At 37.3% G+C, this 14,736-nt stretch overlaps 1 protein-coding gene across 5 annotated transcripts in view; it reads left to right on the plus strand.

Annotated features, from left to right (window-relative positions):
- Positions 1-14,736, plus strand: part of Rbm25 (RNA binding motif protein 25) — a 51,097-nt gene that overhangs the window by 30,132 nt on the left and 6,229 nt on the right. For all 5 annotated transcript variants that reach the window (XM_029484413.1, XM_021178592.2, XM_021178594.2 and 2 more), the window contains 8 exons: positions 1,631-1,911; positions 5,796-6,012; positions 6,124-6,213; positions 9,588-9,661; positions 10,426-10,576; positions 12,024-12,348; positions 12,734-13,008; positions 13,778-13,876. In XM_029484413.1, coding sequence (XP_029340273.1) covers positions 1,631-1,911; positions 5,796-6,012; positions 6,124-6,213; positions 9,588-9,661; positions 10,426-10,576; positions 12,024-12,348; positions 12,734-13,008; positions 13,778-13,876 — 1,512 coding nt within the window. The remainder of the gene's footprint in view (positions 1-1,630; positions 1,912-5,795; positions 6,013-6,123; positions 6,214-9,587; positions 9,662-10,425; positions 10,577-12,023; positions 12,349-12,733; positions 13,009-13,777; positions 13,877-14,736) is intronic.

A 14,736-nucleotide genomic window follows, 5' to 3' on the forward strand; every position in this document is an offset into this window, starting at 1 on the left:
ATATGCTATATCTGCTTATATGCACACACATATTGCATATATAAATAACTCCTTAGCATTTAGTATGGACTAGATTTTCTCAGCTTTTGTGTACATAGAAAAAGTAAACTTAAAATGAGTTCTGAAAGCAATTGCATTACATCAGAGAAAAGGCAGCATATTAAACAACAGGAGTAAAAAGTTGACTTGTACAAAAGAAATTAAAAATCTGTAAGTATATATTATCTCCGAAATACATTTCTTAAGTGTATGATATTGAGGTAAGTTTTATGTAGTGTAGATTCATTTTAAAATATAAACTTTAAATTCCATTAGCAATGTGTCAGAAATTAGATTTTCCCCCTGTAATAGCTTTCAGTTTCTGGCTCTCCATGTCTCCTATCTTTCCTTTCTAATTTCAATGTATTCAGTATTGGCTTTGCCTGTATGCTACCTTAGGTCAGCAGCTGAATATATTGATGCCTTACACACTAGCTTTTCTTTCATAATCCTCTCTCAGTTCTTTGGTCCGTGAGCAAGAAAAAAAGTATCTTAACAGGTAAGACTGCTTTTTAAAGTTTTAAATGCTTTACGTTACTGAGAAAAAGAAAAATGCACATTTTATTGTTGCAGTTTAAATTTCAGTGAAATTAAACACAGAACTTCACAGGGATAAATGTGTTTTGTTTTTGTTTTACTTGTTTGGGTTTTTGTTGTGCTTTCTTTTTTCCCCATGTTAGTTTGTATAGAAACCTTGTGGTACACTGGTAATCTTTCAGGATACACACTGGCCTAACTGTTTACTTGTGAACCGTGTACTTGCTCTTCCTCCCAGAAACATAGCTTGTAGGCAAGGTTAATCCAGTGTTGGCGATCCATGTCCTAGCACAACATCTGTAAGTTAATACAAGATCCTTGCAAGGGTGGATTTATCACTGTAATTATATCTTTTATTGTTTTACAGGCATAATGGTGGGCATAACTTTGCTTTTACTTTAACTATTGTAAATTAAAATAACTAATTATGTATGCATTGTTTGAAGTGAGTGGTTTTCATAGTTTCTGTATTTGGTGGAGTATCCATCTTATAATGGTAGGAATAAGTATTTCCATAGTTTAAAACAAAAGATCTTGGCTAAATTCAGCTTCTGTTTCTTTTGGAGGGTGGGCAACCTGGAGGGCAGAAGAGTGTGTTATCTTGACTTGTCTTCCACCTCTACTTTAAAACCCTCATCTAGTCACCTTCAATAGTGAGAAGTCTAGGATCATAAATACTTTCACTGTTCCCACTGACTTACAGACACTTACAATGGGCAGAATTAAGCTTTAGTTTAATTGAATGTCTTTCTAGAAATTCCTAGGAATCAGTACATTGTTGATGGTTATTTTTGGATATTAGTCAGTAGCTTGCCTCTCCTAACAGATTTCCCCACCTAAGGTTGGAGATTCCTGGTTTGTGTAGAGTATTTGGTTTTGCACGAAATTTAGCTTTGTGATTGTTTCTCTTTAATTTGTTTAAAAAAAAAAAAAAAGAAAGCCTCAAATCCTGGTGGTTTGATGCTTTTCTAAGCATTATTGGGCATTGCGCCGGGGAAAGTCTGTATACTGGAGGCACAGAATTAACTCTAAAAGTACTTTTGTTGGTTTCTAGAAACTGGAAGAAGAGAAAGGCAAAAAAGAAAAAGAAAGACAGGAAATTGAGAAAGAACGGAGAGAAAGAGAGAGGGAACGTGAAAGGGAACGAGAAAGGCGAGAACGGGAACGAGAAAGGGAAAGAGAACGTGAACGAGAAAAGGAAAAAGAACGGGAGCGGGAACGAGAACGGGATAGGGATCGTGACCGCACAAAAGAGAGAGACCGAGATCGAGAGAGAGACCGGGACCGAGATCGAGAACGGAGCTCAGACCGAAACAAGGATCGGAGTCGATCAAGGTAAAACTCCATACAAACAGTTGTTTCTGATAGTGTAATTAAATTAAAAGGTTTCCTCTGGAACTATTTGCATTGGAATGATAAAGTTTTCTGTAGGTTACATTGTACATACAATAACATTATTGATGAAAGTAACAATTTTATATTTGTTTTTGTTTTTTGAGACAAGATCTTTCTATGTAGCCTTGGTTGTCCTAGTACCTCTGTAGACCAGTCTGGCCTCATTCCCACAGAGATAATGCCTTTCTCTGCCTCTAAGTGCTGGGAATAAAGGCTCTTGCCACCACCACCACCACCACAAATGGAGCTGAGGCAAAGGGATAATTTCACAACCAGTGGTTAGGTAGTAAGTTCCAGGATAACCAGATATACAATGACCTCATCTGTAAAGCAATAATAGGACTGGAGAGAGACATTAGTAGTTAAGAGCACTTGCATGAAATCTTGTAGGATCAATATCCAGGACCAATATAATGACTCACTACTGTAGTTCCAGGAGATCTAATACTTGGAGCACATACACACGTGCAGGCAAATCAGTCATGTAAATAAAATAATAATGTGCTGGGCATAGTGGCACACACCTTTAATCCCAGTACACAAGAGCCAGCAGGGGAATCTTGAGTTGCAAGACAGCCTAGTGGAAACATTGTGTTGAAAAACAAAAACAAAAAAAATGTCTGGTTTTAATTTTTAGTCCTGAGGGTAGAAGGAGGTGGGGTGATTCAGGTGGTGAGAAAAACAATGTGATTCCTTTTCTGTAGTTACTTTCTATCAGAGGCTAGTTTGTGTGAGCCTGGAACCAGTTGCTCCTTCAGTTTTATTAAGGCAGGCAGTTTTCATTATTTCCTTAAAGTGGTAGGCTATTTTTCTATTTGCATTGAGACATTCTACCAGTATTTTTCAAAGGATATGTTTGTCTGTGTCCCTGAGCCGATCTGTTTGACTTGACTTGTAGTAATTTTACCTTTTTTTGAAGATATTATTGTAAATTTTGTGGTAATTTATTTGTAATAATAAGCAAAAATAAGAAAGAGTGGTTGAAAATTCAATAAAAACTTTGAAAATACAGGACTTCTTGAAATGTAGCTTGATGAGATAAAACACAACTATCTGGGGGATGAACAAATTTAGTTCAGTGTAGTGTTTTGTATAACAGTTTTGTATACAAGGAAGCCAGAGCAGTAGTCTGGTAAGGCAGAAACTGGCCAAATGTCTTATATAGGGATGGTGCTTTCCATCCCACAGTGAGATGGGTCCTCTCACATCAGTCTTTGTTTGTTTGTTTGTTTGTTTGTTTTTTGTTTTTTATTTTTTTGAGACAGGGTTTCTCTGTAGACCAGGCTGGCCTGGAACTCAGAAATCTGCCTGCCTCTGCGCTGTGGTCCGTGGTGCCCCCCCCTCGCCCCTCCTCGAGCTGGGATCAAAGGCGTGTGCCACCAAGCCAGGCTCTCACATTAGTCTTTAGTCATGACAATCCCTGTATGCAGATTTGGTAATCTGATGGAGGCATTTTCTCAATATTCCTAGATATGTCTAGATTTGTGTCATGTTGACAAAAAAGCAACCATCATTATACCTGCACCATGTTGATGGAATTACATACTTACTATATATTATCTCCCCTCTTTCTCGCTTTCTGATACAGTCCTTGGTGAGAACTTGGCATTCTATGAAATCAAACAATTCCTTTTTAAAAATTATCCTTCAAAGCCATGCCTGATGGTGCACACCTTTAGTCCCAGCACTTTGGGGGCAGAAACATCTATGAGTTTGAACCCTGGTGTCTAGCATAGCAAGTTGAGACCCTGTCTCAACACATGAACAAATACAAATGTATATCCTAGCATGTTGTCTCCATATACCTGCATGGATTTATTTATCATTGTGTGTATTTGTGGTTTATTTTCCTTTCTTTTATTTATTTATTGCATTTAAGTACACCACATTGCTCTCTTCAGACACACCAGGAGATGGTATCAGACACCAATACAGACAGTTGTGAGCCACCATGTGGTTGCTGGGAATTGAACTCAGGACCTCTAGAAGAGAAGTTGGTGCTCTTAACCACCAAGCTATCTCTCCAGCCCCGTGCATTTTTTTCCTTAAATATTTATTTTTAATTGTTTATTTGTTTGTCTATATGCATGCAAATAGAGTACCCTTAGAGACTAGAAGGGGTGGATTCCCTGGATCTGAAATTATAGGCAGTGGTAGGTGGTCTGATGTATCAGTAACGAAACTCTGGTCTTCTGCAAGGAGTAAGTATCCTTAACTGCAGAACAATCTCTAGTACTTGTAGTGTTGTTTTACTCTAAATTAAATATTCAACTTGTTTATGTGTGTTTGGGGAAGAGGGGTGTCTGGGTTTTACGTAGTCTAGGTGGGCCTTGAACTCCCTCAGTCTCAGTAGTAGCTCTTGTTGAGCTACCTCTAATTTCTTTGTTTTTAAATTTCTTATTTATAAGGATTATCTAGTGTGTGTTTCCTAGAAGTGCAAAGTTTCTAAGAGCATAACAAGTCAAGAACAAATTGCTGGTATCAGAAATTTTGAGTGCTGTTGACACACATAGCATGCCAAATTTCTCTTTTTTCCACAATCATTCCTTCGTATATAGTGAGGTAAAGTAACCTTTTTCAAACAACAACAAAAATTTCTGTGGCAATCTTATGTTTCCCAGGCTGTTGCTCGTTGTTCTCTCTTTGTCTGTGTCTGTCTGTCTCTCTCTGCGTGCGTGTGCCTGTGTGTATAGATAGATAGCCTTGAAATTTTCCCTCTCAAATACTGAACTGGAAGACATGCACCACTCCACTCATGCCTGGTTATAGATTGTCCTTTGTCTCTCTAAAGATTTATTTATTTTTATGTGTTGATTTTTTTTTTTCTTCCTGCATATATAAGGGTAAGGGTTCAATATCCTATGGAATTGGAGTTAATAGACAGCTGTGGGCTGCCATGTAGGTAAGGAGACTTGAACCTGGGTCCTCTGGAAGAGCAGGCAGTGCTGATAAGCTATTTTCTCAAGTCACCTCAGAATGTCTTTTGGTTTTTCGAGACAGGGTTTCTCTGTGTAGCCCTGGCTGTCCTGGAACTCACTCTGTAGACCAGGCTGGCCTTGAATTTAGAAATCCGCCTGCCTCTGCCTCCCAAGTGCTGGGATTAAAGGCGTGCGCCACCACACCCGGCTCTTAGAATGTCTTTTTAACATGTTTTATTAGTCTTTTATATTTCATTTGGGAAAGAGCAGTATGCTCTCATCCTTTTTTTTTTAAAGGCAGGACCTCTCTATAGACTGTAGAAGACCAGGATGATCTCAAATGCACAGAGGTCAGCTTGCCATTGCTTCCCAAACATTTGGGATTAGAATTGTTTACCACCATGCCTGGCAATATTTTTTTGCACAAAATTGTGTATTTCAGTCTATGATTAGGCACAGTTAGTAATTTTCCAGTCTTTTATGTAATCTTACATTCGGTTTTATGTTTTATTTTTTGTAATGTGTATAATTGCTAGCATTGACTTCAGAATGCAATTTAGAACTTTAGAGGCTGCTTATCAAGAGGTAAACTGAGGAAATGCTCTTTCTGAAAAGCATAGTTAGCTTACTTAGGATGGTTTAGTTAGAATCAAAGTCTGTGGCTTTTTGTTTAATTCCTACATTGGGATAAAAATGCAGGGCCCTATTCATTTTAGAAAAAATGCCTTATTTGAACTTTACTTTTGACTCCCTAGTCTATATCCCCTTGAGTATAGATAAATTAACACTAAGTTTTGACTCTTTGCTTATTGATTTATCATACATGTTATAGTTTCCTGTGATTCCTAAAGAAAAATGATAGAATGCTATAAAATATATGATATATTTAATGTTCTATTTCCATAGAGAAAAAAGCAGAGATCGTGAAAGGGAACGGGAGCGGGAAAGAGAGAGAGAACGAGAACGGGAACGAGAACGAGAGCGAGAGAGAGAACGGGAGAGAGAACGGGAACGGGAAAGAGAGAAAGACAAGAAAAGAGACAGAGAAGAGGATGAAGAAGATGCATATGAACGAAGAAAACTTGAACGAAAACTGCGAGAGAAAGAGGCTGCTTATCAAGAGGTAAACTGAGGAAATGCTCTTTCTGAAAAGCATAGTTAGTTTACTTAGGATGGTGAGGCATGTTTTACAGAATCCTTTGTTAAAGTTTAAATTTCTGAAACTTTTTTTTAGCGCCTTAAGAATTGGGAAATCAGAGAACGAAAGAAAACTAGGGAATATGAGAAGGAGGCAGAAAGAGAAGAAGAAAGAAGAAGAGAAATGGTGAGATTTTAGGTTTAAAAAAGTGTATTGTCAATTCAGAAACATTCAGATTTACTGTCAAACAAATCCTTACAAATGAAATTTGTCAGTTTCTCAGGTAATTGGTTTTGGTTTTGTGTTTGTTTGTTTGTTTGTTTTGAGGTGGACTCTCTACTTAGCTCAGACTGTTTTGGAATCACCAATGTATATCAGGCTAGTCTTGAACTCCTAGCAATGGCCTGGATTGCTTATTCCATATAATTTGGAGATAGACTCAGTATATATTTCTTCCTACTTTTCAAATACTTGCTGCCCACTAATGAATGTATGCGTGGAACAAATCCACCCTAGTAAGTTAACTTAGAATGAACGTGACATCATTTGGTTAAGATTCTGAAAACTTGTTGAGCCAGGTGAGTTTCCTGCAGGTGAGTTGAGCCAACCAATCTGAGAGAGAGAAAATGACACCCTCAAGTTGTATCTTGACTTGTGATATCTGTAACACAAGTAAATAAAATGCCATAAAGTTTTTCTTTAAAATAGCTATGGAAATTTGTTGAATTAGGCAGTGTAGTTGTGTGGTTTGTTGAAAGTCGTTCTTTTGTGGGGAGCAATTGTATTTTTATTTTTCAGTCTTTGGGTCTTTTGAGACAGGGTTTTTTTTTGTGTGTGTAACTCCTGGAACTCGGTAGACCAGGCATAGCTTGAGCTCATAAGGATCTTCTTGTCTATACGACCCAGTGAGATTCAAGGCATCCACCCACCATTAGGCCTTGTTTTGTTTTTGTTTTTAAGATTTATTCATTTTTACTTTATATGCTTGGTGTATTGACTGCATTTATTTTGTTTTTGTTTTTTGTTGTTGGTGGGGTTTTTGTTGTTGTTGTTGTTTGTTGTTTTGGTTTTGGTTTTTCTGTGTAGCCCTGACTGTCCTGGAACTCACTTTGTAGGCCAGGCTGGCCTCGAACTCAGAAATCTGCCTGCCTCTGTCTTCCAAGTGCTGGGATTAAAGGCGTATGCCACCTGGCTTCGACTGCATTTATTTGTGTGTGTGGGAGGCAGATCCTCTGGAACTGGAATTAGAGACAGTTGTGAACTGCCATATAGGAGCTAGGAAGTGAACCTGGGTCCTCTGGAAGAGCAGCTCTGTACTGCTGAGACATTTTCTTTTCCCCAGTTCTTGACAGTTTTGTTGTAAGCAGTAGTATATTTAACTCTTATCATGCAGTTTTTTTATGCTACGGTATTCTCTTCATAAAGTCACAAAATTATATTTGTGTTTCATTTATATACTGATAACTGTTAGCGTGAACCAGTTGGCACAGTTTTTAAGTATAGTGATAAAAATTGCTTCAATAGTATGCTCCAAGCCAGGCGTGGTGGCGAATGCCTTTAATCCCAGCAGTCAGAGGCAGAGGCAAGCAGATTTCTGAGTTCAAGGTCAGCCTGGTCTACAAAGTGAGTGCCAGGACAACCAGGGCTACACAGAGAAACCCTGTCTCGAAAAACCAAAAAAAAAAAAAAAGTATGTTCCTTGTCTTCTGTAGAGTGCTGTGTGTGACTCCTGCCTTTAATCCCAGCAGTCCCAGCAGAAAAAGCAGGTACAGCTCTGAGTTCCAGGCCAGCCTGACATAGAGAGACCCTGTCTCAAGAAAACAGAAATAAAGTGTGTTGTGTCTTTGTGAGAATGCAAATTTTATTTTGTCTTTAGTTTCTAGATTATCCATTCAAAACACTTCTTCAAGATGAGAACAAAGTGAAACATTAGGAATGTTTAGAAATAAATAGAGGGTACATTATCTAGTACATATAACAAGAAAGTATGTGTTCTCTGAATCATAGATCCTTCTCAATAGAATTGTTTAAAATGATTTTATTTGAATAAATTAATGTAGGGTGAAAGCATTTATTTTGTAGTTTAATTTTTTTCCTTCATGAGAAAATGGGAAGAGAATACTAGAGAATTAAGTTTAGAGTTAGACAATGTTGTGGTTCCTGTGAGCTAATCTGAAACCTTTCTACATATGGAGGCAGGGTTTCTCTGTAGTGCTCTGGCTTTCTAGAAGTCATTCTGTAGACCAGGCTAGCTTTGAACTCCGAAGTACTAGGATTAAAGACATTCACCTCCTTTGTCCAGTAAGAAGTAGTTACAAAAATAATTGTGATCTTTTGGAAATTCCAGTTACATAAGCATTTTCTCATGTTTAAGTAACTGATATGTTCATTACAAGTTAAAGTTTCCCAGAGTAATAAATGCATCGGGGTTAGTGTGTACATAGCCTGACCTGTATACCTATACTTTGATATTAACATTGATACATAGAATACTCAACAAACCTTTCATTTATTTGAGTCCTTATCATATCCAGGCTTAGTGCCTTAGGATGGGCCATAGAAAAGTGATTGATCATAATTTTGAAACATGAACACTACAAGCTTATAAGGCAGTTAGTGTAAAGAAGTAGGTGACTCTACGATATGTTAGAGTTACATTCACACTGTTTTGGAAGTATTGCATGAGAATATTTGTCGTGCTTTTGTGAGCAATTACTGAGGAATAGATAGATGGTTCCTTTGGATGTCTGTGACAAGTCTTTATATTGAGCGAGCTGAAAAGTGTTAAAAGGTTGTAAGTCAGTAACTATTATCTGCTTTACATATGGATAGGATTTAAAGTGTTTAGATATAGGCCATAAAAAAATATACAGAGCTTTAAAATATACCAGGTTGATCTAACTATTAGATTAGCTTCCAGGTTTACTAACTATTAATGTAAAGTAGATAAAGTTCTGGATAGAGAAGATGTTTTTCACAAATGGCAGCTTTACCTTTATAATATATAAACATGATTTAAATCTAAAATCCTGTATATTACTTAAATTTAACACAATCTCAAATGAAAATTAATCGCTTTTGTCTACTATTTAATAAGGTAACATTGTTTTATTTCCTAATGTATGTCATTTTTATTGAAAGAATGTATTTTGGGAATTTATTAAGGAGTTTTTGTTCAGCATATTGTATATGTGTTTTTCATGTCTCAGTTATGTCCTAAAGCTGACTTGTTTAAAAGTTTTGTGGGGTTTTTTTGTTTTGGTTTTTTGAGACAGGGTTTCTCTGTATATCCCTGGCTGTCCTGGAACTCACTTTGTAGACCAGGCTGGCCTCGAACTCAGAAATTTGCCTGCCTCTGCCTCCCGAGTACTGGGATCAAAGGCGTGCGCCACTGTGCCTGGCTGTTTAAAAGTTTTATCTGATGCCCGATTCATATATTAAGTAATGAGAAGTATTGTATGTTCTATGAATATGGAGAAAAGTATTTTCTTAAGAAAGGGGAAGGAAGTAATCTGACTCTTGCCTGAGGTTTATATATGTTGTCCTTCATTTTTGCAAAGGCTAAAGAGGCTAAGCGACTAAAAGAATTCCTAGAGGATTATGATGATGATAGAGATGACCCGAAGTACTACAGGTAAGTAAGCATGCACAGATGGGCTGTTTGTGAATGTGAGACTATCTGGTGTGTTTAGCTATTCGAATCAGTAGTTTCAAGTGTCTTTAGAGGGGAGCCCATGATAGAGTGTCATTTTATAGGCAGTCACACCTTTTAACTATTTAGATTGCTCAGGAATTTGTCTTCAGTGTTTTCATAAGTGTTCCATCTGATTTGCACCTACCATCCCCATATTGATAAGGACATGTAAACTTAGGAATTGAGTCACTTTATCTTTATTGTACTGGATGATCTGTTTCAGTGTATAGTTCAGGCTTGCTGTTGTCTCTTGACTGCAGGGATTAAAGTCATGCACATCATAGTCAGTTGTTTTGGTAGGACAGTCAACCTCAAACAATGTTAAGCATTCATTCTGTATTGTCTGAGTTATACCTTTATCCCCGAAAGCCAATTAGCAATTTGTGTATAGTCTTTCATACTTTACATCTGAAAAAAATACAAATTAGGTGTTGAGTCTTCAGTTTGGAATAGACACAAAACAACTGTCTTCCCCTTGAAAGTTATCTTTGGGCTTTTAGACACATAGTGTGATTTTTCAGAATAAAATAACACCTCTGTGCTTACTTGTAACACATTAATGTCAACAGCACACTGTCCTGGATGTTTACCTGAGTCTTAGCATTCACTTACTTGATTTCTAGTGTTGAGGAAATTCTGTATCGTGGACAGTTTGTGTTCTAAGCAATGATCTGACCATTAAATGCATCCTATTAACTTTACAGGGGTAGTGCTCTTCAGAAACGATTGCGTGATAGGGAAAAAGAAATGGAAGCTGATGAACGAGACAGGAAGAGAGAGAAGGAAGAGCTTGAGGAAATCAGGCAGCGCTTACTGGCAGAAGGGCATCCAGATCCAGATGCAGAGCTCCAGAGGGTGAGTTATTTTAACATCTGAAATTGTTTAGTTTTAATTTACTTTATCATCTATCAGTCACCTATGATATATTTTAGTTTGTAGATAAAGGAATTATACCATATGCGCTTTTGGACTTGATAATGCTGTTATTTGGAAGATCGTTAGTATTTGTTAAGTTTAGTACAGAAATTATCAGTCTTAAATGAGCTCAGAACTTTGTATATGTTTGTTCAGGGAATACTTTAGTGGTGGTACATATGTACAAGCCGGAAGTAAGTCTCAGGTATTAGTGTAGTCCATAGAAGCAGTTCACTGTGGTTTACTTGAGACAGAATCTGGCTAGGGATTTGCCTGTCACTACATTGCTCCAGTTGTCATTACTTGAACATTTGCTCTGTTGAGTGTAGTAGGTATTAGAAATCAAATGTATGTCCTCAGGTTTGCATAGCTGTCATTTAACCAACTGAGGTATTTCCCAGCACCTTGAATCCATACCTCCCATCATCAAATAAGTCTGTCATTATTGGTGACCATCATTTCATATAATTTAGACAGAAAGCTGTATTTACAATGATACCTGATTTGTAGTAACTGTCGTTTGAAATATTTCCTTATTAAAAGATGTTTTCATTTTCTAATGTCATTTTTAAAAAATTGTTATTTCTTTTTATTATTTTTTTTATGGTTATGAGTTTGCTTACTTGTAAATATATGTAACACAGTTGTTCTTGGCCCTCAAAGGTCAGATCTTCTGAAACTGGGAGACAGATGGTCTGGGAACTGAACCTCGGTTCTCTTCAAGAGTCGCAAATGCTCTTTATCACTGAGCTGTCTATTCAACCCAATAGCTTGTCATGTATAACAGAATAGAGTGTACAGTGCTCTTATTTTTGCATTTAATAACTGTCATTTCAGTACTTCTGTCTTCTATGAAGTTTTCATGTTTTTATATGATACATGCCTCAACAAAAATAAGCCATGTCTTTTCGTGTTCTTTTTTGTTATTGCTGACTGGGTGTTGAATCCCTTGGGATATGAGTTAGAGTCAGCTGTAGCTGTGTGGATTCAAGTCCTTTGGCGGAGCAACCAATGCTTCTTTGAACCACCTCCCTTATTCCTAGTGCTTAGTTCTTCATTTTATTTAGAGTTGAGGAGGTAGGATTGATCCCACTGGTCAATTTAGTCAACTATTTACATAAGTAGCAAGCTCAGCAGTGACGTGGAATGCCATTAATTTAATCCTAGCATTCAGGAGGCAGAGGTAGGTGAATCCCTGAGTTCAGAGCCAGCCTGGTCTTCAGAGTAAATTCCAGGACACCAAGGGCTACACAGAGAGACCCTGTCTCAAAAAGAAACAAACAAAACAAGACAAAACAAAAACCCAAAATATACAAAGCAAAGGGAAGAATTACAGTAGAATTACAGTCTTTTCTAAAGTTAACCAAGTAGTGTTTTTTGGTTGCAGATGGAACAAGAGGCTGAGAGGCGCAGGCAACCTCAAATAAAGCAAGAACCAGAATCAGAGGAAGAAGAAGAAGAAAAGCAAGAAAAAGAAGAAAAACGAGAGGAGCCTGTGGAAGAGGAGGAAGAACCAGAGCAAAAGCCTTGTCTCAAGCCAACTTTGAGACCCATCAGCTCTGCCCCATCTGTGTCCTCTGCCAGTGGCAACGCGACCCCCAACACTCCTGGGGATGAGTCTCCTTGCGGTATTATTATTCCTCATGAAAACTCACCAGATCAGCAGCAGCCTGAGGAGCATAGGCCAAAAATAGGACTAAGCCTTAAATTGGGTATGTCAGCATTGCCCTTTCTTTTCCTTTCCTCCCATGTCCCACCCAATAAGTTCCATTGTAAGGACAAAAGAATACGTATACATACCTAGTTCCATGGTAGATAGATAGCAAAGTATTCAACAATGCCTTTCTAGCTCACGATTGTTTTCATAGTTCTACTAGTGCTCCTATATCTCCAGCTGCCTCCAGTTCTGAGAAGAAGTGAAAAGTTAAATTTTCTAGCACTTGTGAGTAGAGAGTTACTACTTTTTTTTTTTTAAACAGTTGGGATCTTTGTCAGAGAATTGTGGAAATATGTTTGCACCTTTTGAGGGATGGTGGGTTGTCAGATTTAGCATTTGAAAATGATGTTTTCATACTAAGATAGTGTTTTTAACTATAGGTGCTTCCAATAGTCCTGGCCAACCTAATTCAGTGAAGAGAAAGAAACTACCTGTAGATAGTGTCTTTAACAAATTCGAGGATGAAGACAGTGATGATGTGCCCCGAAAAAGGAAACTTGTTCCCCTGGATTATGGCGAAGATGATAAAAATGCCACCAAAGGCACTGTAAACACCGAAGAAAAGCGCAAACACATTAAGAGTCTCATTGAGAAAATTCCCACAGCCAAACCTGAGCTCTTTGCTTATCCTTTGGATTGGTCTATTGTGGATTCTGTGAGTAGCTTACTGCCTGTCAAATGTCTGGGTTTTCAGTGTAACATACAGCCTTGTTTGATTTTTAGCAATAGCAAATAAGATGTGCTTATTCATCACACACAGAATAATAAAAAACACTATGCAGTTGAGATTTGAAAAATTATTGGCTTTAGATACTCTTTCACAATGTACATATTCTTTTTCCTGCATTCTGTCCTTCATTATCTAATACTGCCTTTTAAAATCTTTTCTTGTTAAATGTTCCCTGCACTGTACAACTTAATAGTCTTTACACACACAATAAGCTAAGTGACATATGGAAAAGAAAATGTGATTTTTTTTTTTTTCTGAATTTGTGTGACCACACTTAATGTTACATTGCTAAGTTCATTCATTTTCCTGCAAGTTTCATGATTTTATTTTTCTTTATACAGTTTTTAAATATGTACCTTATTTTTATTATCCATTCATCTGTTGATGGATATCTTGGTTGGTTCATCTTTCTTTATGTAGTAAATAGAGTAGCAAAACCATGGAAATTCAAATGGCTCTTTGGTAGAGTATAGTTTTCTGGGTATATCATAGGCATAGAATTCTGTATCTTGGTAATTCTGTTTCTCGAAATGTAACTGGACTGGAGCTCACAGAGATCTGCTGGTCTCTGTCTTTCTTGAGTGCTGGATTGAAAGTCTGTGCCCCGACACTTGACTCTTGAATGGATTTTGTATAAGTATAATAGAAAAGTTCAATTCATTCATTAGTTCTTCAACTAGGCTTTGTTTTGCAGATACTGATGGAACGAAGAATCCGGCCATGGATCAATAAGAAAATCATCGAATACATAGGTGAAGAAGAAGCTACATTAGTTGATTTTGTTTGTTCTAAGGTTGGTCTTTTTCTGCCTGCATCTACACAAAATTTCAGACACTTCTCCTAAAGTAAAAAGTCCAAGTACTTAATAATTCAATTTTAATTAAGTGACCTGATATTTGAAGTCAGCTTCCCATCTCAATCTTAGACCTATCATAAAACAGCTTTGATTCATAGGGAGGACAGAAAGGGTGTCATCACTTATGTTTTCTCTCTTTTTCTATTGCAAATGCCCTTTCCTGTCTAAGGTTTGAATTTTGCAGAGATGGAAATTAGTCGGTTTCATTGGTAGTCACCTATCTCTGGGAGTCCTGTTATTAAAAGTGTTTAGCACGTACTGATTTGAGTTCTTGGCAGACACAATGTTTGTGTTTTATGGCAGTTTTTCTAATTTTAACCTTGTAGCAGTCTTAGGGTATACAAGTCACTAATATTATCCTTATTCCATTTATACATGAAAAATTTAAGCTTATGAAAAGTTTGTGTCTTGGCCATTATTGTACAATGTGTAAGGACATTTTAAGTCCTACAGGCTGTTTGTTTTGGTTTTTTTTTTTTTTTTTTTTGGAGACAGTTTCCTATGGCCCAGGCTGACCTTGAACTTGCATCCATTTCCTTAGTGCTGGAACATTTAATGACATGCACCAGTACAGCATTTAACAAAATGTGTATACTGTAGTGTGTTTTCAAAACAGAGTTTCTTTTTATTAATATAAAAAGATGGTTCCTATAGTGAGATCACCATATCCTTATTGCCATTCTTCCACTTTGAAAAACAGAAGTGGGGGCTGGTGAGATGGCTCAGTGGGTAAGAGCACCCGACTGCTCTTCCGAAGGTCCAGAGTTCAAATCCCAGCAACCACATGGTGGCTCACA

Source organism: Mus caroli, chromosome 12, assembly GCF_900094665.2.
Source record: "Mus caroli chromosome 12, CAROLI_EIJ_v1.1, whole genome shotgun sequence".
NCBI classification, from domain to species: domain Eukaryota; kingdom Metazoa; phylum Chordata; class Mammalia; order Rodentia; family Muridae; genus Mus; species Mus caroli.